Source organism: Schistocerca cancellata, chromosome 2 (genome assembly GCF_023864275.1).
Source record: "Schistocerca cancellata isolate TAMUIC-IGC-003103 chromosome 2, iqSchCanc2.1, whole genome shotgun sequence".
In the NCBI taxonomy this organism is placed as follows: domain Eukaryota; kingdom Metazoa; phylum Arthropoda; class Insecta; order Orthoptera; family Acrididae; genus Schistocerca; species Schistocerca cancellata.
This window is the reverse complement of record NC_064627.1, coordinates 1,042,041,561-1,042,068,388: the sequence shown is the minus strand read 5'-3', so window position 1 is coordinate 1,042,068,388 and position 26,828 is coordinate 1,042,041,561. Positions and strand designations below refer to the sequence as shown.

The 26,828-nt window shown below is 40.5% G+C and overlaps 1 protein-coding gene across 1 annotated transcript in view; it reads left to right on the top strand.

Annotated features, from left to right (window-relative positions):
- LOC126163020 (sterol O-acyltransferase 2-like) overlaps positions 1 to 25,461 on the top strand; it is a 255,222-nt gene extending 229,761 nt beyond the window's left edge. Inside the window, exons 10-11 of the mRNA XM_049919890.1 lie at positions 16,750 to 16,889; positions 23,717 to 25,461. Of these exons, the coding sequence (XP_049775847.1) occupies positions 16,750 to 16,889; positions 23,717 to 23,779 (203 nt within the window). The 3' untranslated portion in view covers positions 23,780 to 25,461. The remainder of the gene's footprint in view (positions 1 to 16,749; positions 16,890 to 23,716) is intronic.
- The last annotated feature ends 1,367 nt before the right edge of the window (positions 25,462 to 26,828 follow it).

The window sequence follows — 26,828 nt, the reverse complement described above, 5'->3', positions numbered from 1 at the left end:
CTGTCTCCACTGTTGTTCATATTATTTATGGATCATATGTTGAAAACAATAGACTGGCGGGGTGAGATTAAGGTATGTGAACACAAAATAAGCAGTCTTGCATATGCGGATGACTTAGTTGTGATGGCAGATTCGATTGAAAGTTTGCAAAGTAATATTTCAGAGCTAGATCAGAAATGTAAGGACTATGGTATGAAGATTAGCATCTCCAAAACGAAAGTAATGTCAGTGGGAAAGAAATATAAACGGACTGAGTGCCAAATAGGAGGAATAAAGTTAGAACAGGTGGACGGTTTTAAGTACTTAGGATGCATATTCTCACAGGATGGCAACATAGTGAAAGAACTGGAAGTGAGGTGTAGCAAAGCTAATGCAGTGAGCGCTCAGCTACGATCTACTCTCTTCTGCAAGAAGGAAGTCAGTACAAAGACTAAGTTATCTGTGCACCGCTCAATCTTTCGACCAACTTTGTTGTATGGGAGCGAAAGCTGGGTGGATTCAGGTTACCTTATCAACAAGGTTGAGGTTACGGATATGAAAGTAGCTAGGATGATTGCAGGTACTAGTAGATGGGAACAATGGCAGGAGGGTGTGCACAATGAGGAAATCAAAGAAAAACTGGGAATGAACTCTATAGATGTAGCAGTCAGGGCGAACAGGCTTAGATGGTGGGGTCATGTTACACGCATGGGAGAAGCAAGGTTACCCAAGAGACTCATGGATTCAGCAGTAGAGGGTAGGAGGAGTCGGGGCAGACCGAGGAGAAGGTACCTGGATTCGGTTAAGAATGATTTTGAAGTAATAGGTTTAACATCAGAAAAGGCACCAATATTAGCACTGAATAGGGGATCATGGAGGAACTGTATAAGGGGGGCTATGCTCCAGACTGAACGCTGAAAGGCATAATCAGTCTTAAATGATGATGATGATGATGATGATGATATATATGGTTATAATAGAAGGAAACATTCCACGTAGGAAAAATATACCTAAAAACAAAAATGATGTGACTTACCAAATGAAGGTGCTGGCAGGTCGACAGACACATAAACATACACACAAAATTCTAGCTTTCGCAACCAACCTTAGGGGGAAAAAACGACAGGTATACACTCGCGCGCACACACACACACATATCCATCCGCATATACGCAGACACAAGCAGACATTTGTAAAGGCAAAGAGTTTGGGCAGAGATGTCAGTCGAGGCGGAAGTACAGAGGCAAAGATGATGTTGAAAGACAGATGAGGTATGAGCGGCGGCAAATTGAAATTAGAAATTAGCGGAGTTTGAGGCCTGGCCGATAGCGAGAAGAGAGGATATGCTGAAGGGCAAGTTCCCATCTCCGGAGTTCTGACAGGTTGGTGTTAGTGGGAAGTATCCAGATAACCCGGACGGTGTAACACTGTGCCAAGATGTGCTGGCCGTGCACCAAGGCATGTTTAGCCACAAGGTGATCCTCATTACCAACAAACACTGTCTGCCTGTGTCCATTCATGTGAATGGACAGTTTGTTGCTGGTCATTCCCACATAGAAGGCTTCACAGTGTAGGCAGGTCAGTTGGTAAATCACGTGGGTGCTTTCACACGTGGCTCTGCCTTTGATCGTGTACACCTTCCGGGTTACAGGACTGGAGTAGGTGGTGGTGGGAGGGTGCATGGGACAGGTTTTACACTGGGGTCGGTTACAAGGTAGGAGCCAGAGGGTAGGGAAGGTGGTTTGGGGATTTCATAGGGATGAACTAAGAGGTTACGAAGGTTAGGTGGACGGCAGAAAGACACTCTAGGTGGAGTGAGGAGGATTTCATGAAGGATGGATCTCATTTCAGGGCAAGTTTTTGAGGAAGTTGTATCCCTGCTGGAGAGCCACATTCAGAATCTGATCCAGTCCCGGAAAGTATCCTGTCACAAGTGGGGCACTTTTGGGGTTCTTCTGTGGGAGGTTCAGAGTTTGAGGAGATGAGGAAGTGGCTCTGGTTATTTGCTTCTGTACCAGGTCGGGAGGGTAGTTATGGGATGCGAAAGCTGTTTTCCGGTTGTTGGTGTAATGGTTCAAGGATTCCGGACTGGAGCAGATTCGTTTGCCACGAAGACCTAGGCTGTAGGGAAGGGACCGTTTGATGTGGAATGGGTGGCAGCTGTCATAATGGAGGTACTGTTGCTTGTTGGTGGGTTTGATGTGGATGGACGTGTGAAACTGGCCATTGGACAGGTGGAGGTCAACGTCAAGGAAAGTGGCATGGGATTTAGAGTAGGACCAGGTGAATCTGATGGAACCAAAGGAGTTGAGGTTGGAGAGGAAATTCTGGAGTTCTTCTTCACTGTGAGTCCAGATCATGAAAATGTCATCAATAAATCTGTACCAAACTTTGGGTTGGCAGGCCTGGGTAACCAAGAAGGCTTCCTCTAATCGACCCATGAATAAGTTGGCGTACGAGGGGGCCATCCCGGTATCCATGGCTGTTCCCTTTAATTGTTGGTATGTCTGGCCTTCGAAAGTGAAGAAGTTGTGGGTCAGGATGAAGCTGGCTAAGGTAATGAGGAAAGAGGTTTTAGGTAGGGTGGCAGGTGATCGGCGTGAAGGGAAGTGCTCCATCGCAGCGAGGCCCTGGACATGCGGAATATTTGTGTATAAGGAAGTGGCATCAGTGGTTACAAGGATGGTTTCCGGGGGTAACAGACTGGGTAGGGATTCCAGGCGTTCGAGAAAGTGGTTGGTGTCGTTGATGAAGGATGGAAGACTGCATGTAATGGGTTGAAGGTGTTGATCTACGTAGGCAGAGATGCGTTCTGTGGGGGCTTGGTAACCAGCAACAATGGGACGGCTGGGATGATTGGGTTTGTGAATTTTAGGAAGAAGGTAGAAGGTAGGGGTGCGGGGTGTTGGTGGGGTCAGGAGGTTGATGGAGTCAGGTGAAAGGTTTTGTAGGGGGCCTAAGGTTCTGAGGATTCCTTGAAGCTCCACCTGGACATCAGGAATGGGATTACCTTGGCAAACTTTGTAAGTAGTGTTGTCTGAAAGCTGACGCAGTCCCTCAGCCACATACTCCCGACGATCAAGTACCACAGTCGTGGAACCCTTGTCCGCCGGAAGAATGACGATGGATTGGTCAGCCTTCAGATCACGGATAGCCTGGGCTTCAGCAGTGGTGATGTTGGGAGTAGGTTTACGGTTTTTTAAGAAGGATTGAGAGGCAAGGCAAGAAGTCAGAAATTCCTGGAAGGTTAGGAGAGGGTGATTTTGAGGAAGAGGAGGTGGGTCCCGCTGTGACGGAGGATGGAACTGTTCCAGGCAGGGTTCAATTTGGATAGTGTCTTGGAGAGTTAGATCATTAAGAGTAGGATTAGGATCATTTTTCTTCGTGTCAAAGTGATATTTCCAGCAGAGAGTACAGGTGTAGGACAGTAAATCTTTGACGAGGGCTGTTTGGTTAAATCTGGGAGTGGGGCTGAAGGTGAGGCCTTTGGATGGAACAGAGGTTTTGGATTGGGAGAGAGGTTTGGAGGAAAGGTTAACTACTGAACTGGGGTGTTGTGGTATATATATATATATATATATATATATATATATATATATATATATATATATATATATATATAAAGAAAGATGATGAAACTTACCAAACAAAAGCGCTGGCAGGTCGACAGACACACAAACAAACACAAACACACACACACAAAACTCCAGCCTTCGCAACCAATGGTTGCCTCGTCAGGAAAGAGGGAAGGAGAGGGAAAGACAAAAGGATTTGGGTTTTAAGGGAGAGGGTAAGGAGTCATTCCAATCCCGGGAGCGGAAAGACTTACCTTAGGGGGAAAAAAGGACAGGTATACACTCGCACACACACACATATCCATCCTCATATACACAGATACAAGCAGACATTTGTAAATATATATATATATATATATATATATATATATATATATATATATACGAGGGCCGTTCAGAAAGTAACCTCCGGTTGATTTAAAAAAATACACCAAGTTAAATAAAAATATTTTAATATATACATCTTACAACTACATCTTTGCACTATTTTTCTACATAGTCTCCATAGCGATTGAGGCACTTACCGTATCTCTTCACAAGCTTTGAAATTCCTTCTGCATAAAAATCACCCGCTTGTGCCTGGAACCAGCCTGTGACCGCATCTTTGAGCTCTTCGTCGTCATCAAACCACTGTGACCCGAGCCATTTCTTCAAATGCATGAAGAGGTGATAATCACTTGGCGCCAGGTCTGGGCTGTAAGGTGGATGGTTGATAACGTCCCACTTGAAGGACTCAAGAAGGGCCGTTGTTCTGCGAGCAGAGTGAGGACGGGCGTTATCGTACAAAAAAACGATACCGGAAGTCAGCATACCACGGCGTTTGTTCTGTATAGCCCATCGTAACTTTTTTATTGTTTCACAGTACACGTCTTGATTAATGGTCGTACCACGTTCCATGAATTGAACCAACAACACCCCTTTGGCATCCCAAAACACCGTTGCCATCAGTTTTCTGGCAGAAAAATCATGCGTGGCTTTTCTTGGTTTGGTAGGCGCATTTGAATGTGCCCACATCTTTGATTGTTCTCTTGTCTCACGGTTCACGTACTTAATCCAGGTTTCGTCACCGGTCACGATTCTGTTTAACAATGGTTCTCCTTCGTCCTCATAACGTGACAGAAAGTCTAATGCAGAGGCCATTCTTTGAGTTTTGTGGTGGTCGGTAAGAATTTTGGGCACCCATCGTGCACAGAACTTACGGTAACCCAATCTTGCTGTCACTATCTCGTACAAGAGAGTCTTAGAAATCTGTGGAAAACCAGTAGACAACTCCGACATTGAGAAACGTCGATTTTCACGAACTTTTGCATCAACTGTCTGAACGAGTTCGTCAGTCACTAATGATGGTCTACCACTCCTCTCTTCATCATGAACGTTTTCTCGTCCACTTTTAAATAAACGTACCCATTCACGGACAACTCCTTCACTCATAACTCTTGGTCTGTACACGGCACAAAGCTCACGATGAATAGCTGCTGCAGAATATCCTTTGGCTATAAAAAACCTTATGACAGCACGCACTTCACATTTGGCGGGGTTTTCTATTGCAGCACACATTTCAAACTGCCACAAAAACTAAACTAGCGCAGGTACGACGTTCACTCGACCACGGCTTGATGCCAACTGACCTGTTGAGTGCGTGAACGCACAGATGGCGTCGCTACTCCCCCCACAACCCGCACTGTGACCGATCGGAGGTTACTTTCTGAACCGCCCTTGTATATATATATACATACACACAGAAGCAGACATTTTATGCTTGTGTCTGTGTATATGCGGATGGATGTGTGTGTGTGTGTGTGTGTGTGTGTGAGTGTGTGTGTGTGTGAGTGTGTGTGAGAGTGTGAGAGTGTGAGAGTGTGAGAGAGTGTGAGAGAGTGTGAGAGAGTGTGAGAGAGTGTGAGAGAGTGTGAGAGAGTGTGAGAGAGTGTGAGAGAGTGTGAGTGTGAGTGTGAGTGTGTGAGTGTGGGAGAGTGTGAGAGAGTGTGAGTGTGAGAGAGTGTGAGAGAGTGTGAGTGTGAGTGTTAGTGTGAGTGTGAGTGTGAGTGTGAGTCGAGTGTGAGTGTGAGTGTGTGTGAGTGTGTGTGAGTGTGTGTGAGTGTGTGTGAGTGTATGTGAGCGTGTGTGAGTGTGTGTGAGTGAGTGTGAGTGTGTGTGAGTGTGTGTGAGTGTGTGTGAGTGTGTGTGAGTGTGTGTGAGTGTGTGTGAGTGTGTGTGAGTGTGTGTGAGTGTGTGTGAGTGTGTGTGAGTGAGTGTGAGTGTGTGTGAGTGTGTGTGAGTGTGTGTGAGTGTGTGTGAGTGTGTGTGAGAGTGTGTGAGTGTGTGTGAGTGTGTGTGAGTGTGTGTGAGTGTGTGTGAGTGTGTGAGAGAGAGAGAGTGTGAGAGAGAGAGAGTGTGAGAGAGAGAGAGTGTGAGAGAGAGAGAGAGTGTGTGTGCGAGAGGGTTGGGTGTGTGGGGGTGTGGGTGTGTGGGGGTGGGGGTGGGGGTGTGGGTGAGGGAGTGTGTGGGTGGGAGTGTGTGGGGGAGTGTGGGAGTGTGCGAGTCTGTCCTTTTTTCCCCCTAAGGTAAGTCTTTCCGATCCCGGGATTGGAATGACTCCATGCCCTCTCCCTTAAAACCCAAATCCTTTCGTCTTTCCCTCTCCTTCCCTCTTTCCTGACGAGGCAACCGTTGGTTGCGAAAGCTAGAATTTTGTGTGTTTGTTTGTGTGTCTATCGACCTGCCAGCACTTTTGTTTGGTAAGTCTCATCATCTTTCTTTTTAGATGTATTCTTTCCACGTGGAATGTTTCCCTCTATATATACACTCCTGGAAATTGAAATAAGAACACCGTGAATTCATTGCCCCAGGAAGGGGAAACTTTATTGACACATTCCTGGGGTCAGATATATCACATGATCACACTGACAGAACCACAGGCACATAGACACAGGCAACAGAGCATGCACAATGTCGGCACTAGTACAGTGTATATCCACCTTTCGCAGCAATGCAGGCTGCTATTCTCCCATGGAGACGATCGTAGAGATGCTGGATGTAGACCTGTGGAACGGCTTGCCATGCCATTTCCACCTAGCGCCTCAGTTGGACCAGCGTTCGTGCTGGACGTGCAGACCGCGTGAGACGATGCTTCATCCAGTCGAAAACATGCTCAATGGGGGACAGATCCGGAGATCTTGCTGGCCAGGGTAGTTAACTTACACCTTCTAGAGCACGTTGGGTGGCACGGGATACATGCAAACGTGCATTGTCCTGTTGGAACAGCAAGTTCCCTTTCCGGTCTAGGAATGGTAGAACGATGGGTTCGATGACGGTTTGGATGTACCGTGCACTATTCAGTGTCCCCTCAACGATCACCAGTGGTGTACGGCCAGTGTAGGAGATCGCTCCCCACATCATGATGCCCTGTGTGCCTCGGTCGTATGCAGTCCTGATTGTGGCGCTCACCTGCACGGCGCCAAACACGCATACGACCATCATTGGCACCAAGGCAGAAGCGACTCTCATCGCTGAAGACGACACGTCTCCATTCGTCCCTCCATTCACGCCTGTCGCGACACCACTGGAGGCAGGCTGCACGATGTTGGGGCGTGAGCGGAAGACGTCCTAATGGTGTGCGGGACCGTAGCCCAGCTTCATGGAGACGGTTGCGAATGGTCCTCGCCGATACCCCAGGAGCAACAGTGTCCCTAATTTGCTGGGAAGTGGCTGTGTGGTCCCCTACGGCACTGCGTAGGATCCTACAGTCTTGGCGTGCATCCGTGCGTCGCTGCGGTCCGGTCCCAGGTCGACGGGCACATGCACCTTCCGCCGACCACTGGCGACAACATTGATGTACTGTGGAGACCTCACGCCCCACGTGTTGAGCAATTCGGCGGTACGTCCACCCGGCCTCCCGCATGCCCACTATACGCCCTCGCTCAAAGTCCGTCAACTGCACATACGGTTCACGTCCACACTGTTGCGGCATGCTACCAGTGTTAAAGACTGCGATGGAGCTCCGTATGCCACGGCAAACTGGCTGACACTGACGGCGGCGGTGCACACATGCTGCGCAGCTAGCTCCATTCGACGGCCAACACCGCGGTTCCTGGTGTGTCCGCTGTGCCGTGCGTGTGATCATTGCTTGTACAGCCCTCTCGCAGTGTCCGGAGCAAGTATGGTGGGTCTGACACACCGGTGTCAATGTGTTCTTTTTTCCATTTCCAGGAGTGTATATATATATATATATATATATGTTGTTGTTGTTGTGGTCTTCAGTCCTGAGACTGGTTTGATGCAGCTCTCCATGCTACTCTATCCTGTGCAAGCTTCTTCATCTCCCAGTACCTACTGCAACCTACATCCTTCTGAATCTGCTTAGTGTATTCATCTCTTGGTCTCCCCCTATGATTTTTACCCTCCATGCTGCCCTCCAATACTAAATTGGTGATCCCTTGATGCCTCAGAACATGTCTTACCAACCGATCCCTTCTTCTGGTCAAGTTGTGCCACAAACTTCTCTTCTCCCCAATCCTATTCAATACTTCCTCATTAGTTATGTGATCTACCCATCTAATCTTCAGCATTCTTCTGTAGCACCACATTTCGAAAGCTTCTATTCTCTTCTTGTCCAAACTATTTACCGTCCATGTTTCACTTCCATATATGGCTACACTCCATACAAATACTTTCAGAAATGACTTCCTGACACTTAAATCTATACTCGATGTTAACAAATTTCTCTTCTTCAGAAACGCTTTCCTTGCCATTGCCAGTCTACATTTTATATCCTCTCTACTTCGACCATCATCAGTTATTTTGCTCCCCAAATAGCAAAACTCCTTTACTACTTTAAGTCTCTCATTTCCTAATCTAATACCCTAAGAATCACCCGACTTAATTCGACTACATTCCATTATCCGCGTTTTGCTTTTGTTGATGTTCATCTTATATCCTCCCTTCAAGACACCATCCATTCCGTTCAACTGCTCTTCCAAGTCCTTTGCTGTCTCTGACAGAATTACAATGTCTGGTTTCTGTACAAATTGTAAATAGCCTTTCGCTCCCTGTATTTTATCCCTGCCACCTTTAGAATTTGAAAGAGAGTATTCCAGTTAACATTGTCAAAAGATTTCTCTCAGTCTACAAATGCTAGAAACGTAGGTTTGCCTTTCCTTAATCTTTCTTCTGAGGTAAGTCATAAGGTCAGTATTGCCTCACGTGTTCCAGTATTTCTACGGAATCCAAACTGATCTTCCCCGTTGTTGGCTTCTACTAATTTTTCCATTCGTCTGCAAAGAATTCGTGTCAGTACTTTGCAGCTGTGGCTTATTAAACTGATTGTTCGGTAATTTTCACATCTGTCAACACCTGCTTTCTTTGGGATTGGAATTATTATATTCTTCTTGAAGTCTGAGGGTATTTCACCTGTTTCATACATCTTGCTCACCAGATGGTAGAGTTTTGTCAGGACTGGCTCTCCCAAGGCCGTCAGTAGTTCCAATGGAATGTTGTCTACTCCGGGGGCCTTGTTTCGACTCAGGTCTTTTTTGTGCTCTGTCAAAATCTTCACACAGTATCATATCTCCCATTTCATCTTCATCTACATCCACTTCCATTTCCATTATATTGTCCTCAAGTGCATCACCCTTGTATAGACCCTCTATATACTCCTTCCACCTTTCTGCTTTCCCTTCTTTGCTTAGGACTGGGTTGCCATCTGAGCTCTTGATGTTCATACAAGTGGTTCTCTTATCTCCAAAGGTCTCTTTAATTTTCCTGTAGGCGGTATCTATCTTACCCCTAGTGAGATAAGCCTCTACATCCTTACATTTGTCCTCTAGCCATCCCTGCTTAGCCATTTTGCACTTCCTGTCGATCTCATTTTTGAGACGTTTGTATTCGCTTTTGCCTGCTTCATTTACTGCATTTTTATATTTTCTCCTTTCATCAATTAAATTCAATATTTCTTCTGTTACCCAAGGATTTCTACTAGCCCTCGTCTTTTTACCTACTTGATCCTCTGCTGCCTTCACTACTTCATCCCACAAAGCTACCCAGTCTTCTTCTACTGTATTTCTTTCCCCCATTCATGTCAATTGTTCCCTTATGCTCTCCCTGAAACTCTGTACAACCTCTGGTTCTTTCAGTTTATCCAGGTCCCATCTCCTTAAATTCCCACCTTTTTGCAGTTTCTTCAGTTTTAATCTACAGGTCATAACCAATAGATTGTGGTCAGAGTCCACATCTGCCCCTGGAAATGTCTTACAATTTAAAACCTGGTTCCTAAATCTCTGTCTTACCATTATATAATCTATCTGATACCTTTTAGTATCTCCAGGGTTCTTCCATGTATACAACCTTCTATCATGATTCTTAAACCAAGTGTTAGCTACGATTAAGTTGTGCTCTGTGCAAAATTCTATCAGGCGGCTTCCTCTTTCATTTCTTAGCCCCAATCCATATTCACCTACTACTTTTCCTTCTCTCCCTTTTCCTACACTCGAATTCCAGTCACCCATGACTATTAAATTTTCGTCTCCCTTCACTATCTGAATAATTTCTTTTATTTCATCATACATTTCTTCAATTTCTTCATCATCTGCAGAGCTAGTTGGCATATAAACTTGTACTACTGTAGTAGGTGTGGGCTTCGTATCTATCTTGGCCACAATAATGCGTTCACTATGCTGTTTGTAGTAGCTTACCCGCATTCCTATTTTCCTATTCATTATTAAACCTACTCCTGCATTACCCCTATTTGACTTTGTGTTTTTAACCCTGTAGTCACCTGACCAGAAGTCTTGTTCCTCCTGCCACCGAACTTCACTAATTCCCACTATAGCTAACTTTAACCTATCCATTTCCCTTTTTAAATTTTCTAACCTACCTGCCCAATTAAGTGATCTGACATTCCACGCTCCGATCCATCGAACGCCAGTTTTCTTTCTCCTGATAACGACATCCTCTTGAGTAGTCCCCGCCCGGAGATCCGAATGGGGGACTATTTTACCTCCGGAATATTTTACCCAAGAGGACGCCATAATCATTTAACCATACAGTAAAGCTGCATGCCCTCGGGAAAAATTACGGCCGTAGTTTCCCCTTGCTTTCAGCCGTTCGCAGTACCAGCACAGCAAGGCCATTTTGGTTATTGTTACAAGGCCAGATCAGTCAATCATCCAGACTGTTGCCCTTGCAACTACTGAAAAGGCTGCTGCCCCTCTTCAGGAACCACACGTTTGTCTGGCCTCTCAACAGATACCCTTCCGTTGTGGTTGTACCTACGGTACGGCTATCTGTATCGCTGAGGCACGCAAGCCTCCCCACCAACGGCAAGGTCCATGCTCCAAAACCCTACTGCAAATCGACGTCAATGATATAGGTCTGTAGTTCGATGGATTATTCCTACTACCCTTTTTAAACACTGGTGCGACCTGCGCATATATACACTTCTGGAAATTGAAATAAGAACATCGTGAATTCATTGTCCCAGGAAGGGGAAACTTTATTGACACATTCCTGGGGTCAGATACATCACATGATCACACTGACAGAACCACAGGCACATAGACACAGGCAACAGAGCATGCACAATGTCGGCACTAGTACAGTGTATATCCACCTTTCGCAGCAATGCAGGCTGCTATTCTCCCATGGAGACGATCGTAGAGATGCTGGATGTAGTCCTGTGGAACGGCTTGCCATGCCATTTGCACCTAGCGCCTCAGTTGGACCAGAGTTCGTGCTGGACGTGCAGACCGCGTGAGACGACGCTTCATCCAGTCCCAAACATGCTCAATGGGGGACAGATCCGGAGATCTTGCTGGCCAGGGTAGTTGACTTACACATTCTAGAGCACGTTGGGTGGCACGGGATACATGCAGACGTGCATTGTCCTGTTGGAACAGCAAGTTCCCTTTCCGGTCTAGGAATGGTAGAACGATGGGTTCGATGATGGTTTGGATGTACCGTGCACTATTCAGTGTCCCCTCGACGATCACCAGTGGTGTACGGCCAGTGTAGGAGATCGCTCCCCACACCATGATGCCGGGTGTTGGCCCTGTGTGCCTCGGTCGTATGCAGTCCTGATTGTGGCGCTCACCTGCACGGCGCCAAACACGCATACGACCATCATTGGCACCAAGGCAGAAGCGACTCTCATCGCTGAAGACGACACGTCTCCATTCGTCCCTCCATTCACGCCTGTCGCGACACCACTGGAGGCAGGCTGCACGATGTTGGGGCGTGAGCGGAAGACGGCCTAACGGTGTGCGGGACCGTAGCCCAGCTTCATGGAGACGGTTGCGAATGGTCCTCGCCGATACCCCAGGAGCAACAGTGTCCCTAATTTGCTGGGAAGTGGCGGTGCGGTCCCCTACGGCACTGCGTAGGATCCTACAGTCTTGGCGTGCATCCGTGCGTCGCTGCGGTCCGGTCCCAGGTCGACGGGCACATGCACCTTCCGCCGACCACTGGCGACAACATCGATGTACTGTGGAGACCTCACGCCCCACGTGTTGAGCAATTCGGCGATACGTCCACCCGGCCTTCCGCATGCCCACTATACGCCCTCGCTCAAAGTCCGTCAACTGCACATACGGTTCACGTCCATGCTGTCGCGGCATGCTACCAGTGTTAAAGACTGCGATGGAGCTCCGTATGCCACGGCAAACTGGCTGACACTGACGGCGGCGCTGCACAAATGCTGCGCAGCTAGCGCCATTCGACGGCCAACACCGCGGTTCCTGGTGTGTCCGCTGTGCCGTGCGTGTGATCATTGCTTGTACAGCCCTCTCGCAGTGTCCGGAGCAAGTATGGTGGGTCTGACACACCGGTGTCAATGTGTTCTTTTTTCCATTTCCAGGAGTGTATATAGAAGGAAACATTCCACGCGGGAAAAAATACATCCAAAAACAAAGATGATGTGACCCACCAAACAAAAGTGCTGGCACGTCGATAGACACACAAACACACACAAAATTCCAGCATTCACAACCAACGGTTGCCTCGACAGGAAACTTTCCTGACGAGGCAACCGTTGGTTGCGAATGCTGGAATTTTGTGTGTGTGTTTGTGTTTGTTTGTGTGTCTATCGACGTGCCAGCGCTTTCGTTTGGTGGGTCACATCATCTTTGTTTTTGGATATATATTACTAAACTTGTAAAAAAATGCTATGACGTTTGCAAAAGACACTAGTTGGTGTTTCCATGCAAAAAAAAATAAAAAAAATACAGTAAATAAAAATAAATAAATAAAAAGCCTTTCATGTGCCTTAATTTTTAAAATTTCGGCGTTCACAGGCAGCAATTTCTGACCTTGTTCCTTAAATTCATTTAAAATCGCTTCTAGCGGATGATATCGGCCACACTTTGGCGCACTAAATGCTTTCCTGCTACTTGAACATTCAAATAATTTCTGTCTCTGCAGTCGCCATTGCCTGATGTTGCTCTCATCAATCCCATATCGCAGACCTGCAGCACGATTAGAACTTTGTTCCGCAAAAGAAATAACTCCCCTCTTGAATTTGGCACTATAATGAAAGCGCTTCATTATGGTTCACTAACACCAACAAGCACTTCACAAAATTCCACAAAGCAAGAGGTGCCGCTACGTGAAATCTTAATGAACCCAGCGTATCAACTCGTGCAACAATCCTAAAGGCTTATGCATTGTTGGTATTTTTGTGTAAAGAAATTTATTTTTGTTGCTACGAATATTTGAAAGGCTGCTACATTCGAAGATGAACAATACTGAATTTCTATTTACTTCGTTGGATAATGTATGAAAATGCAGTGGTCCAAGCTCGGGCGGAGAAAAAAAGTTTGTCTTACACTTTTTTTTTTAATTTATTTACTGGCGCAGAGGTTTTGGCGTCAGTATTTATCTTTGTGCCTGCAAAGCATTCCTGTGTAGCGCTACATATATTCAACGGCAGAAGTTAATTGTGGCGGCACCTACCCACATTTTTCAGAACTCGATACTTAGCTGCAGGCGGTTTTTTGGACTACAAAAACCAGAAAAAAGCGCGGCTTAGATTCTAGTAAATACGGTGTTGCAGCATGTCCATGTGCACCAACCACAATCCAGCAGTTGTCAGCCACACTGGTGGAGAAATGGAATACCCTACCAACCTTGTAGCCAGCGTGGGAGCACATTACAGAATGTGTACTGCTGCCCATGGTGATCACACATCCCATAAAAAATAAAATTCCCACCTTTTGGAATGTCCAGAGGAGCACTGTGAACCACAATGATTTCAAGGTATTTATTGTCTTCAAATAAAAATGTAATTTCTGTTCATCTCATTGAGTAATTCTTCTACTTACCTTCCACACATTACTGTAGCATTTCTTTCCATGTATGGTTTAAGTTTCTTAGAGTTATGTTACTTGGCAGTCATAAGTCATGAAAAACTACTATTTTTCCTTAACTTGAGCTTTCAGTGAATTTCTGTCAAAAGTCACATTTAATTAGTGTAACTTTCTCTGTACAGGAAAATTATTATATGATATGGAAGTTGGCGTTTTTAGTATGTGTTTATCTCTTTTTACAAAAGATTACTCCTCCTTGGCACTGATTATGTGCCACTATCATAAAAACAAAGCCTCTCTTTTGGGTTATGAAGTGATCACAATGAAACTAGGAATTATTACTTCACTAAAGAAATGTGAGCACTTCATTATAGAACTTCCCTTACATGCTGCATGTTTGTCAGAAATACTTTCTGCTGATAATTTTACTGTGTACTCTACAGTCTTATCATACTCTTCAAAATAATATGTTACAGCTGAACTCAGCTGAAATTCAATTTATAGCTATCACATATTGTCAAAAAAAAAAAAAAAAAAAAAGAAAAGAAAAGTTACTCAATGACCGGATGACCAGTACAAAGGATGATAAATAACTGTTGAAATTTGTGGTTTAGTTCACTGAAAAATACAGAAAACTAATTTTTCAAGAGCTGAGGCAAATCATCGGTTGGATCAGACTTCAAGTCCTCTATTTCAAATGACTATACAGCATATAGATGAGAGTGCTAAAGATAACTTGAAAATTTTACTAGATATAGTTAGCTGTATCTACAGTATAAGAATCTTTCTGATTTTATGCTTTATCATGTAAATAAGAATAATTCAGTCTCTTGCAAATCAATTTTATTTGTGAATATCTTTATTGGTATGCACAAATAAAACATTCCGCTGCAAAACGGGCAATTTTTTTCATCAAATGATAAAGCATAATTTAAATAGCAACTGAGGCAAAATGTTGCAAATAATATACTACTTTTCTGATTACTTGTATATGAATTCTCTCTAATTACAAAATTCCACTTCATGTTTGATTACTTTGGTTTACATATGTTGAACAATGTTTATAAACAAGGGCACAACACAATTACTTGCCTAAATGTCTACATTGCATTTTATTTTGAACTATTGTAAATCTATTTGTAAATGAAGACACAGGTAACCAGTGCAACTTAATAGTTACTTAGCTAACATAGGAATTTGCCTGCAGGGGAACAGCAAACATTCGAAATTAAAATTGTACAGCAGCTACAAGTTGCACGGTAACTATTTCTTTATTTTAACACATTCACTCCACCAGCATGAGCATCTTCATAACTGTGGAAACACATTGCATTACACTACTATACAACAAAATAAATTCACAGATTGAATTTCAACGTACTAATTTATGTTACATAGCAAAAGACCACACATTACAAATTTTGGGTTGTTTAGTGCCACCATCCTGCATAAAATGGAATAAGTTGGTTGTGTACAGTTAACATAAACTCTCTGGTCATGTACATTCTAAGATTAAATGTCAAGACATACCAGTTCTCATCGAGCAAGTTAAAGCCTTATCAATATGTGTGTTGGTTGAAATCACCTTGCGAAGCTGATTGTGAAACACAGTAATACAAAAACACTAAATCAACTAAACTATAACAAATATCCACTGCCTTTTTGAGTATTCACAGGTACAAGGCTAAAATACTATACCTGCCTGTTAAAATAATTATGAAAATAAATAGCAAAATTACAAATTAAAATTATAATGGTCATTTTCATTGGTGTTGATATATGTTATGTATGTTACAAGTCATTAAGACCATTAAAATTAACCTATATTAGTGTAGATGAAATGCACTATTCAGACATGACAATATGATTCCTCTCACATCTATATATGGAGAGGACAGTATTTACAACATATGTATTTATTTGCAATGTACATATTTTGGTGCACATATGAATTTGTGTTTACTCATGATAACAAATTTCAAACTGCATGAAACTTGCATGATAAAACCAGACAACAATTACAAAGGCCATTCATGACATAAGGATAATAGTTGCGACTTGATGTTTTTCATTTATTTCTCTATTTATTGTGCAATCATTCACACTTAGTTGTATTTAGTTCTCTGATTTTAATGAGCTTTTACAAATATGACATACATAAGTCAATGTCTGAAGGAAAACAGTCAATTTTAATAACCAGCTGTGAATCTTCAAAATGTGTTCATACCCATGGGTGCAGTGACTCCTTACCATGTTTGACATCGACAGAGCCAACATGAATGGCTTTCCTGATTGTTATCTGGTTTAAATACAAAAGTTCTATGCAATTTGAAATTTATTGTATTCAAGAGGATACACAAATAAGTATATCTACCAAAGATGTACGTTGTAAATAAACATATACTTTGCAAATACCTTTTTCTCCATGTACTGCACTCTTAATGTATAGACGACATAAGAAGAATCATGTCATCATGTCTCAATGGTATATTTAATCCATGTCAGTATAGATTACTTTTGATGGCGTTAATAACTTATTATATACATGAAATATGTATATTAAAGCCCATAAAAGTGGCAATTATAATTTTAATTTGAATTAATAACCAGATGTGGTATTTTAGACTTGTATGTGTGAACATGTAGCTGTTTGCTATTTAATGTAAGTTATCTCATTGTAAGTCAAATTTGTGATTTTAATTTTTTGCATGATGGTGTATCAAAATGTATTTCCACAATTCTGAAGGTGCTTGTATTGGTCAAGAGAGAAATGTAAAAACAAAGAAAAATACATGCAACTTGCAGCTGCTCTACAATTTTAACAAAATTGTTTCTTACTTTTATTTATTTATTATTGTTATTATTATTATTATTATTATTATTATTATTATTGTTTACAGTGGGTCTGATGTTTGTATCACGTGATCGGCTGCCAGGTAGCAATATTTTGATGTGGTTGCTCTTCACAATAGGAACAGGGCTTCTTACCAGCCTCTACATGATGGAGTGGTTCGCTCGGCGCCACTGCCCTCAATTTATTGTGAGTATCGGGTATCTGACTACAGGTTTAAACATAATATTATAATCTAATGTATTTATTGTAGTTAAAGACTAATCTTTGTGCAATCCTTTTTTGGAACATTTATGTGGAGCTTAGACACGATGCTAGAATCCTGTGCTGTAACACTCCGCACAAAAAATTAGAAAGACAAGGATTACAAGGTGTAGTACATAGCTGGTTGTGTTCATACCTAAAAAAACTGCAGGCAGAAGGTATCACTTTAGTATGAATTCAACACTAAGAATAAAACATAAAACAATCCTTCCTTTCTAGCGAATTACCAATAAAAGATGGCGTACTGCAGGGGTCAGTCTTAGATCCACTAATCTTCTTGATTTAAGTGGACAACTTCATTGAACATATGAGTCCCCAAAAAACTGTTCTATTTGTCAATAACACCAGCACATTGTTTACTGGATCCAGACCAGTAACCTTGCACTCAACAGCATAATGTTCTGTGAAAAGACTTTGAGTGGCTCACCAAAAACAAACTCGCTATAAATACTGAAAAAACTGCGGGTTTTATTTCCTCCATCTAATCAGATATCTATTCAAACACGAGTAAAAAAAGATGATTCCTTAGAAAATGAAAGTGTCCCAAAATGTTTGGGTTTTTGGGTTCAACAAGATTTAAAGTAGGACACACATATAAATAACTTGTCTACACTCATCCATGATCTATTTTCTAAGAATATTGAAGTAAAAAAAAAACCAACAGTACAGCAGGCATACCTTGTGCAGTCCCAATTGCTGCTTTGATATGGGATCATTTCCTGGGGATAATCAACACACAGTGTGAAGGTTTTCAGAATGCAAACAGGAGCTCTAAGAATAATTTGTCCCCTTAGAAAGATAGGCCTGTAAATCTCATTTTGCTGAGCCTGGTGTTCTGAATGTTCCAATTTATTCATTTATGAAACTATCTCACTCACTAGACTACCTCTTGAAAACAGGCAAACTAAAGAACAAAACTGTACACAATTGTTGTACCAGAGGGCAATAAAATATACATAAAAAATATCACAGAACAACAGACTATCAGAGGAGCATAGTTAACATTGGTATAATATTACATGATAAGATAACAGAGGATACAAAAATTGTTATGTATCCAATATTTAAAATTAAACTAAAGGCATTTCTAATAAATTTATGGGGTTGGAGGCTGCAGACAGCTTAGAATATAGCAGAAACATGTAGTCACACAATTTATATTCTTATTACAGTTTGTGAGGGCATTTTTTGAAGAACCATCAGCACTATCTTCACCACACATATCACAAAGTTATGCCTGACATAACACATTCTTCAGGAAACTTTTTGAATTCTCAACTCAGTGTTACACCTGTTATGATCTGTAGAAGTAAGCAGTATTTTTACGGTTTTTGTGCTTTGAGTGAAAATTTCTGAAAAGAAGACTGTACAATGAAGAATATATTATGAATGTAATCATGTTTATTGAAAGATGATGATGTCCAACTGCCAGGGGGAGTTGTGTGTCATAATGAACTCTCTAATGATTCACTGTGGCCTGCACATGTGGAACAGCAGCTCACCCATTGTTGCAAAATAAATTCTAGAGTTTGCTGTCAGAAAAAATTCTAAGAGTTTGCTGTCAGAAAAAAATTCTAAGGGTTTGCTGTCAGAAAAAAATTCTAACGGTTTGCTGTCAGAAAAAAATTCTAAGGGTTTGCTGTCAGAAAAAAATTCTAAGGGTTTGCTGTCAGAAAAAAATTCTAAGGGTTTGCTGTCAGAAAAAAATTCTAAGGGTTTGCCGTAGGAAAAAAGTTCGAAGGGTTTGCTGTCAGGATGAAATTCTAAGGGTTTGCTGTCAGGATGAAATTCTAGAGTTTGCTGTCAGAAAAAATTCTTTAAATCACATGAAAGTGGACTCTACTGAGATCTTTCAGCAGGAAGATAAGAAAGTTATTGAAGCATCAGACAAAATTTCTCTCTTAATAGCAAAAAACCTTGTACTATTGGTGAGATGTTGTGTAAATCTTCCATTCTTATAGCAACCAGAATGGGTTTTGGGGATGATAGTCACTGAAAAATTGACCGGACAAAAAACAGTGTGTAATGAAGGATCAAAGAAATGGCCCTGCATATAAAAGTACAGCTAGTTAAAAGACTGAAAAGTCACCATTCTTTTGCCTTGCAGTGTGGAGACTCTACTGATATACCACAACATTTTCATTTAATAGTATGCTGTTGATTTATGGATGAGACAGAAATAATGGAACCATTACGGTTTTCCAAAAACTAGGAAATATCATCAAGTATGTCTAATGTATTTCATACTGGAAAAATCCTAGTCTATTGGCTCTCACTGTATGATTCACACAAGGGCTCTCCTATAAAGCTAAAACACCTAAGAAACTGAACACTGCACTGAAAGTGACCATCAGTGTAATTAATAAAATTAAATGTTGTGAATACTCCTTTTCTTCTGAATCCTATGTAATGACCTACATGCTGAACAGCAGTCTTTAATCTTTTAAAAGGCAATATGCTTAGCATGCTACATGAATTTAAATCAGATGTGGAACTATTTCTTTTTAGAGAGAGGAAAGCAGAGCTATATTGTTCATTCACTGATGACACCTTTACATTTTCACTAGTATACCTTGCAGACCTCTTTGAAATCCACATTAATCTGCATTTGCAGTTACAAGGTAAAAATACCACAATAATGGTTGCCAATCATGCCATAGACAGAACTATGGAAGTATCACCTGGATGCTCTTATTACTAACTTCTCATCACTCCCTCAATTCAGTGAACTTCCAGATAGGCAAGAAACTGGCAGTGCAAGTTAGCAACATCACCCTTCACAATTGGTGTGCATGACGTTCCTGATGAAATTTACAAGGATGCATTTGAACTGAATTGTGTTGTGGATGAACTTAAGATATTTCCTGTAGGAAACAAATGTTACAGGTCCGTTTGGAGAACCAATATGTAATGAAAATTACTAAGAGATTTTGCCACTTACAGCAATTTAAAAATCACAAATTCCCTTTTCAAGAAAAAGGATATACACAAGTATACTTGGGCCAGCAGAGGACTTAGATCAATAATTGACTGCATCTTAGTAAATGATAAGCTAGCGGGCCAAGTAGGGGCTACAAGAATTTATAGAGGACAAGATCATTTCTTACTAATCTCCAGAATAGATCTTTTTACAAAATGGAAGAAAATAACTAAACAAATAACAAATCAACAAGACCAAAGTGTTTATAAGGTATACTTGCTTGAAGAGGACAGTAGTAGACACCTGTACCAAAGAAGATCAAATGAAGAACTAGAAAACTTACAAACTAAAGACGATATAGAAGAAGAATGGCAAACTCTGAAGAATACTGTTTGCAGAGTAGCAGGAGAAGCTCTCGGTAAAAAGAAAAAAATACAGAAAGGAAAACGCCTAAAAATTTGGAATTAGGATATAATGAAAGCTGTCAGATAAAAACAGGTTGAATCTATAAAACATGTAATCAACCCCACTATTGAGAACAAACAATACTGTGAGGAGAAAAGAAATAATGCTAAATGCGTAGTAAGGAAAGCACATCAGGAGCGCTGGGATAAGTTTATTTCAAATATCAAACATGATTTCCACGGAAGACAACAAATGGCATAAAAGGTTTTAAAAAACTTAAACACAACAGAAAGAGAGAAGATACCAATAAAAAGTCTTGAGGAAGAAAGCAGATAAATCATTACAGCGAATTGTGGTATGATCAAAGAGCACAAGAAACTGAAATTGAGCAACTAGACGAGAAAGGATTAAATGATATACAGTTTGACGAATTAACATCTACACTAACATCACTTATTAACATAAAAGCTACAGAAAAAGACAGCATTAATGCTGAATTATTAAAATATTGGGGAATGATGCTCCACCAACGACGCTACATCTCTTCACCGAATGTTGGAGGAAGAAGAAGAGTATTCCCAAAGACTGGAAAACAGTTAGAGTAATATCAATTTTTAAAAAAGGAGATAAAAGCCTGTGCGGTAATTACAGAGGAATAAGTTTACTGGACTTGGCATACAATGTGTATGACAAGATTTTAAATACATGACTTAAAAAACACAGCAGAAGCAGTACTGCATGAGGAACAAATGGTTTTTAGGAAAGGATGCTCCACAATAGATGCAGTTTTTATTCTACAGCAAATAATAGAAAAATTGAGAGAATATAATAAAGAAACACACATTGCTTTTATTGACTTTAAAAAAAGCTTTTGACAATGTCAATAGACAGAAACTTTGGGAAATAATGACGAATCACTGATACCCAAAACATCTAGTAAATGCGATAAAAAGTTTATATCATGACACAAGTATCACTCTAGATCTCAATGGTAAAACAATTAATGAGGTACCAACTAACAAAGGGGTACGACAAGGCTGCTGCATCTTTCCAACTTTGTTAAACATCTACATTAATGAAATAATACATATATGGAAATCAGAATTTCAGAAAGGCATCTACCTAGACAATAACATATTTTTAAATAATTTACTACATGCTGATGATGCATTGATCCTAGCAGATAAGGAAGATGACCTACAGAAAGGACTCTACTTGCTAAAACAAATAAGTGCAAAATTTAATATGGAAATTTCAAAAGAAAAAACTAAGACAATGGCCTTCATAGAGAAAGAACCAATCAGAACCAAAATAGTGATAGCCCAGAAGATTTTAGATCAAGTTAACCATTTCAGTTACCTTGGATGTGAAATGCCATATGGGTACAGCAGAGATATTGAAATTAAGCTTAGTAAATTCAGTTGGGTATGTGGAACAATCATCACGAACCTAAAACACAAAACCAGGAAAGACATTCATATTAAATTTTACAAAACTGTTGCAGTTCCCACACTGCTCTATGGGAGTGAGACATGAGTGATTACCCAGAAGCAAGAAAGCCAGAATCAGGCACAAGGAATGAAATTCCTTAGAGGTGTTAGAGGCTGCACAAGAGAAGACAGGCTAATAAATCAAGATATTAGAGAAGAACTGCAAATCTTAACCTCAATGATAAAATTCTAGATTACAGAAGAAAATGGAACGAACATCTACAAAGAATGGAGAGTAAGAAACTTCCCTTAAAGGCAAGAAATTATATTCCCTGGGAGAAGAGACAGAGGAAGACCGTGGCAGAAACGGGTACCATAACAGGCAATTCCTGCCTAATGCTTGAAGAGAAGATGATGAGATGATTAACTTAGTAACTTTATAGCAAGAACACAACCCTTTTAGGAATAGTGATCTTCTTCCTTTAATATCTAAAAGCTGACTCTTAGCAACAACAAGAACTTCATAGAGTAAAAGTATGGAAAATAAAAGAAACTCTTAGGAGCAAAGAAATTCAAGTTGGATGTGAAAACCATTGTTCAAGTGAAAACAATTAGGTATTTAAATAAGACACATGGTTGCAAAGGTATAACTGTTTGGAAACAACCAGACTAAACAGTGTTGATACAATCAAACTGGTGTGCAGACTTTCAGCTTTCTATGTGTCTGGTATGATTGCTGCACCACAGCTTACATGTTTCCTTGTAGCATATTTAGCATAGGTGACCTTTGTTGAAAAACTTGACATTCCAGTGCCCCCCATAGATTGAAGTTACGAGGATTTAGGTTTGTAAAAGACAGTAGGTATTCAATAACACCTCTCCAACTAACCCATCAATCAGGTAGAGGGTCATACAAGTATGCCCTAACATCTCAATGGCAATGAGATAAAATGTAATCTTGTTGTAGGTAATACTCTCTTATGTTCATAGAACTTTTTAATATCAGGGAGTTACTGAGGTCTAAAATATATCAGAAGCATCTGTTGAGTTAAAATACTTTCAAGGAAGACTAGGTCAATCCAATCACATGATGACTAACCACACATCGGTTCTTCGCAGATCTACCTCTTAGCATCAACAAATGGATTCATGGAAGCTACAGATTGTGACTGTTATGGCACCTTTTAGTTTTATTTAACTTCATACGACCAAATAAACTTCTTAATCTTGAAAATGGCCTACATGCCTTCAAACAACTCGCTACTGAAGCCTTTTGTTTAGGTTATCCTCACTGATAGCATCTAGTAACCTTCAAGTAAGTACTTCCACCGTTCAACCTTAAGAATGTTCTGTAGACTTGAATCACTTATCCCACTTTAATGTGCACACAGAGTCCCAAATTTTTTCAATGACCTCATGAAATATCACATCACCATAGAACTGAGATATCAATTGTCACTGTTCATGATTACCAAGATCTTCACAATATGCCCATAATGAACAGTACCATGTCTTCAAACTACCACAAATACAAGAACTTATCCAAATTATTTGGGTCATTCTTCTTGCACTTCTTTAATATAAACACACTTCCAGCATAACTTCAATACAATTTTGCACCAACTGAAGGAAAACCACCTCTCAACCATCCTCGTTGAGCTGTCTTCTGTTTATACCATGCATGCTGAGTATGTATTCTGGGACAATAATATACTACAGTACTGTGTACAAATCTTAAATATGTTTAATTTTGTTCCAAAGATACTTTCTGTAAAAGAGTACATTTGTTTGGATCCTCTCACATTACACCTGAGTTGGGACAGCTGTCAATGTTATGAAACTACATTGTGATGACATTTATATTGTCATTAGCAGGAGATCTCAGCCTCATGCACACTTACACTCACTCTCTTACATGGTACTTCAGTTTCCACAAACATTCATATAAAAATCATAGCTGCCAAACTTGCATTGTGTTAATGGTTTTTGTTTTGCAGGATTCTACATGGGACTTCTTTGTGCCAAGGTCATGGTTCTGCTCTCCACTCACATCTGAATAACAATAATTTGTGTACCATAAGTTAAGCAGGACTTTATTTTGAAGATTGCTCTCAAAAGTTGTGGATACTCAAGAGATTCTTTTAAGAATAGAACTAACTTTTAAAAGGAGATTATGTCAGTGCACCAGAATAAATTATTTTTATAGTGTATATATACAGACATTTTAATTGTATTCCAGTAAGTCCATTTTGTTACAATATTCATAGTTTGTTCCAATGTTAACTCTGTGAAGAATGTGACCGTGAAAGTTGTACATTCTGTATGTGATGTACTTTTGCACTACTGTGGTGTGAAATGTTTCTATGTATATGGCATTTGTGCTACATTTTAGCATCCCCTCCCCCCAAGCCCCTTATGTTGCTTTTAATGTACAAACACTGAAGGTACTGTGTAATAATACAATAAGTACTGATGACCATGAAAGTACAGAATAAGTCTCTTAACGAGTTTCTGTACATAAGTAAATGACAGAATTTTGTCTTAATTGCAAATGTGTTAAGCTGTTTGACTTTTAGAGAAATACATAAAAGTAACACAGGTATATATTTGTTACAAAGCTGTACATCATCATAAGTCATAAGTGACTCCACACCACATTAAAGATTCCTTTTCTAAGAAATGCAGCAAATACTATCATCTGTCCAACTGCTGCGTTACACGGCTGTACTACTGGAGGACATCTGAGTTAGTGTCTTGTTGAAGTTCCCTTACAAGGTAGTTGTTGAAGCAGAGAGGATACAATCATAATACTTGATTCTTAATCAAGTCTTCCATATCAGTTGGTTCATTTAACTTAAGATTAACAATGCTGTCACATCCCGCAGTGGGTTTTTGTTTCGTGGCCTGACGTCTATCTCCTGCCTTCATAAGTTTGGCCAAAGAGGATGCCTTCCCCCGATCTGAGCCCATGGTGGCCCTCAGACTAGAGTAAGACTCATTAGTACCTCGCAGTCACACCACCACCACCTACAAACTTCCTCAGCCAACATCATATCCACTTTCAGTCACAGCTGGCTCCACAGTTGCTTTGCTTTGGTGTTTCCACACTCTTATTCTACTTCCTCAACAAAAATACCTGCTCAGCAACTTGAATTCTAGAACCTCTTGTGTAATATGCATTTCCTAGATACAATACTACCCATTTGCTTCTGGTATGCTACAAGTGAGACTCACTGCAGTGGGATCAGAAACAATTTCACAGCTGACACATGGCCACTCAGGTTCTTGATCATTTTGACTTATGAATCCCTGTCATCCATGTCTGACAGCATTATTTTAGGCACCTATTTCAATTTGTCTAATCTGTGGGTACATAATGTCTACCATTCACTTTGAAGGCTCCATATTACCTGTTACAATAGGAGACAGCAATGTCATAGTTGGCATTACAACAGAAGAAATTTAGGTAGTTCTTCACATTCCCAGTGGATAAGGCTGTCAGATAAAATGATAACTCTGTCATGGTGTAGGATTTTAGTCCCAATAACATCAATATCATTTTGTTTAGTCGGTATGTGTGTAGACAATTGATTTAGTAAACACTTGAACATGTCAAAGGATGGAAAACATGTAACAATGTTTTTGAGAAGGAAAGTTGCCACTCACCATATAGAAGAGGTGCTGAGTCGCTGATAGGCACAACAAAAAGGCTCACACAATTAAAGCTTTCAGACATTAAGGCCCTCATTAGGTTGCATTGTAATCAATCCAAGAGCTGCCAGTAGATAGGTCTGCCACACCATGAGCAGAATAGCTTACATCACAGAACAATTTTGTTAAATGGAATATAAATGTTTTTGACACTGAAATCAATACACAGTGCAGGTGGCAGTTGTCATAGTATTGTAATTACGTGGGTTATGTTGTGTTAATTGATTACTGATTTTCTTTCATTAAATATTTTGTATAGAGACTGGTGGATATTATTCCTTATCAGAATTTATTGCAAAGAGGCAATCTTCATTAGACATTAATCAACATGTTATGATTAATTATTTATGTAATAGGAAGCGAACTGGTCTAAACGTTCTGTGCAGTGCATAGTATTTGTACATAAATGTAAATGTGATATATGCTACCTAGCTTTGTATTAATAAGAAAAGGACACACAAACATAAGTTTTTTTCTTGTTTGAATAAAATAAACAGATATTAATGATATTTAAATTATTATAACTGGAAATAATTCAGAGATTAGTTATATTTATTACCTTATAAATGGTTTGGTGCCTCAGAATTGTTTATACAGCAAGTACTACTAAAAGACTGTGTGATCACTAAGCATGAGCAAATTACCAGGGGAACATATGATACTAGTGCAACATTTGATCAAGAGTTCTGCTGGCATATGATATGCTCAATCACCACTATCAAACAATGGAAAATCCAGGATGGAATGTAACAATATTACAGAAGGAAAGTTGCTACTCACCATATAGTGGATATACTGAATTGCTATAGGCACAACAAAAAGATTCACACAATTACAGCTTTTGGCCATTAAGGCCTTTGTCAGCAACACACACACACACACACACACACACACACACACATACACACACACGCAAACGCAAATGCAACTTGCACACACGTCTGCACTCTCAGACAACTGAAATCACTAATATGATTTGCTGACTGCTCAGAAACATTCTCTATAGGCATATGTCCATACGAAGTTTTTTGTTTCAAATGAGAATTCGTGTAACATCCCTAAATGGTGATTGTTCCTCCCAAAAAACTCTGTATTATGTAGTAAATATGGTTCTGAAATTAATACTGTGTTATTTAAGCCAAAAAATTCATGATCTGTAAGGTCTTTTGTTTTTACATAGATAAACGACTTACTTAATAACTTGAAAAATAATGGAAATAACTGAACAAGTTTGTCAGGAGAACGTTTCCTTTCTAAAATCATAAGGTGTTACAACTACAGGTCTGTGACTTTTTGCATCTTGGAACTCAGAATTAAGAAAATACTAGATTTTCTTGTACTCCATTACTTGTGTTGGCTTCAGGCTGTACTTTAGTACACATCTGAACAAATTATATT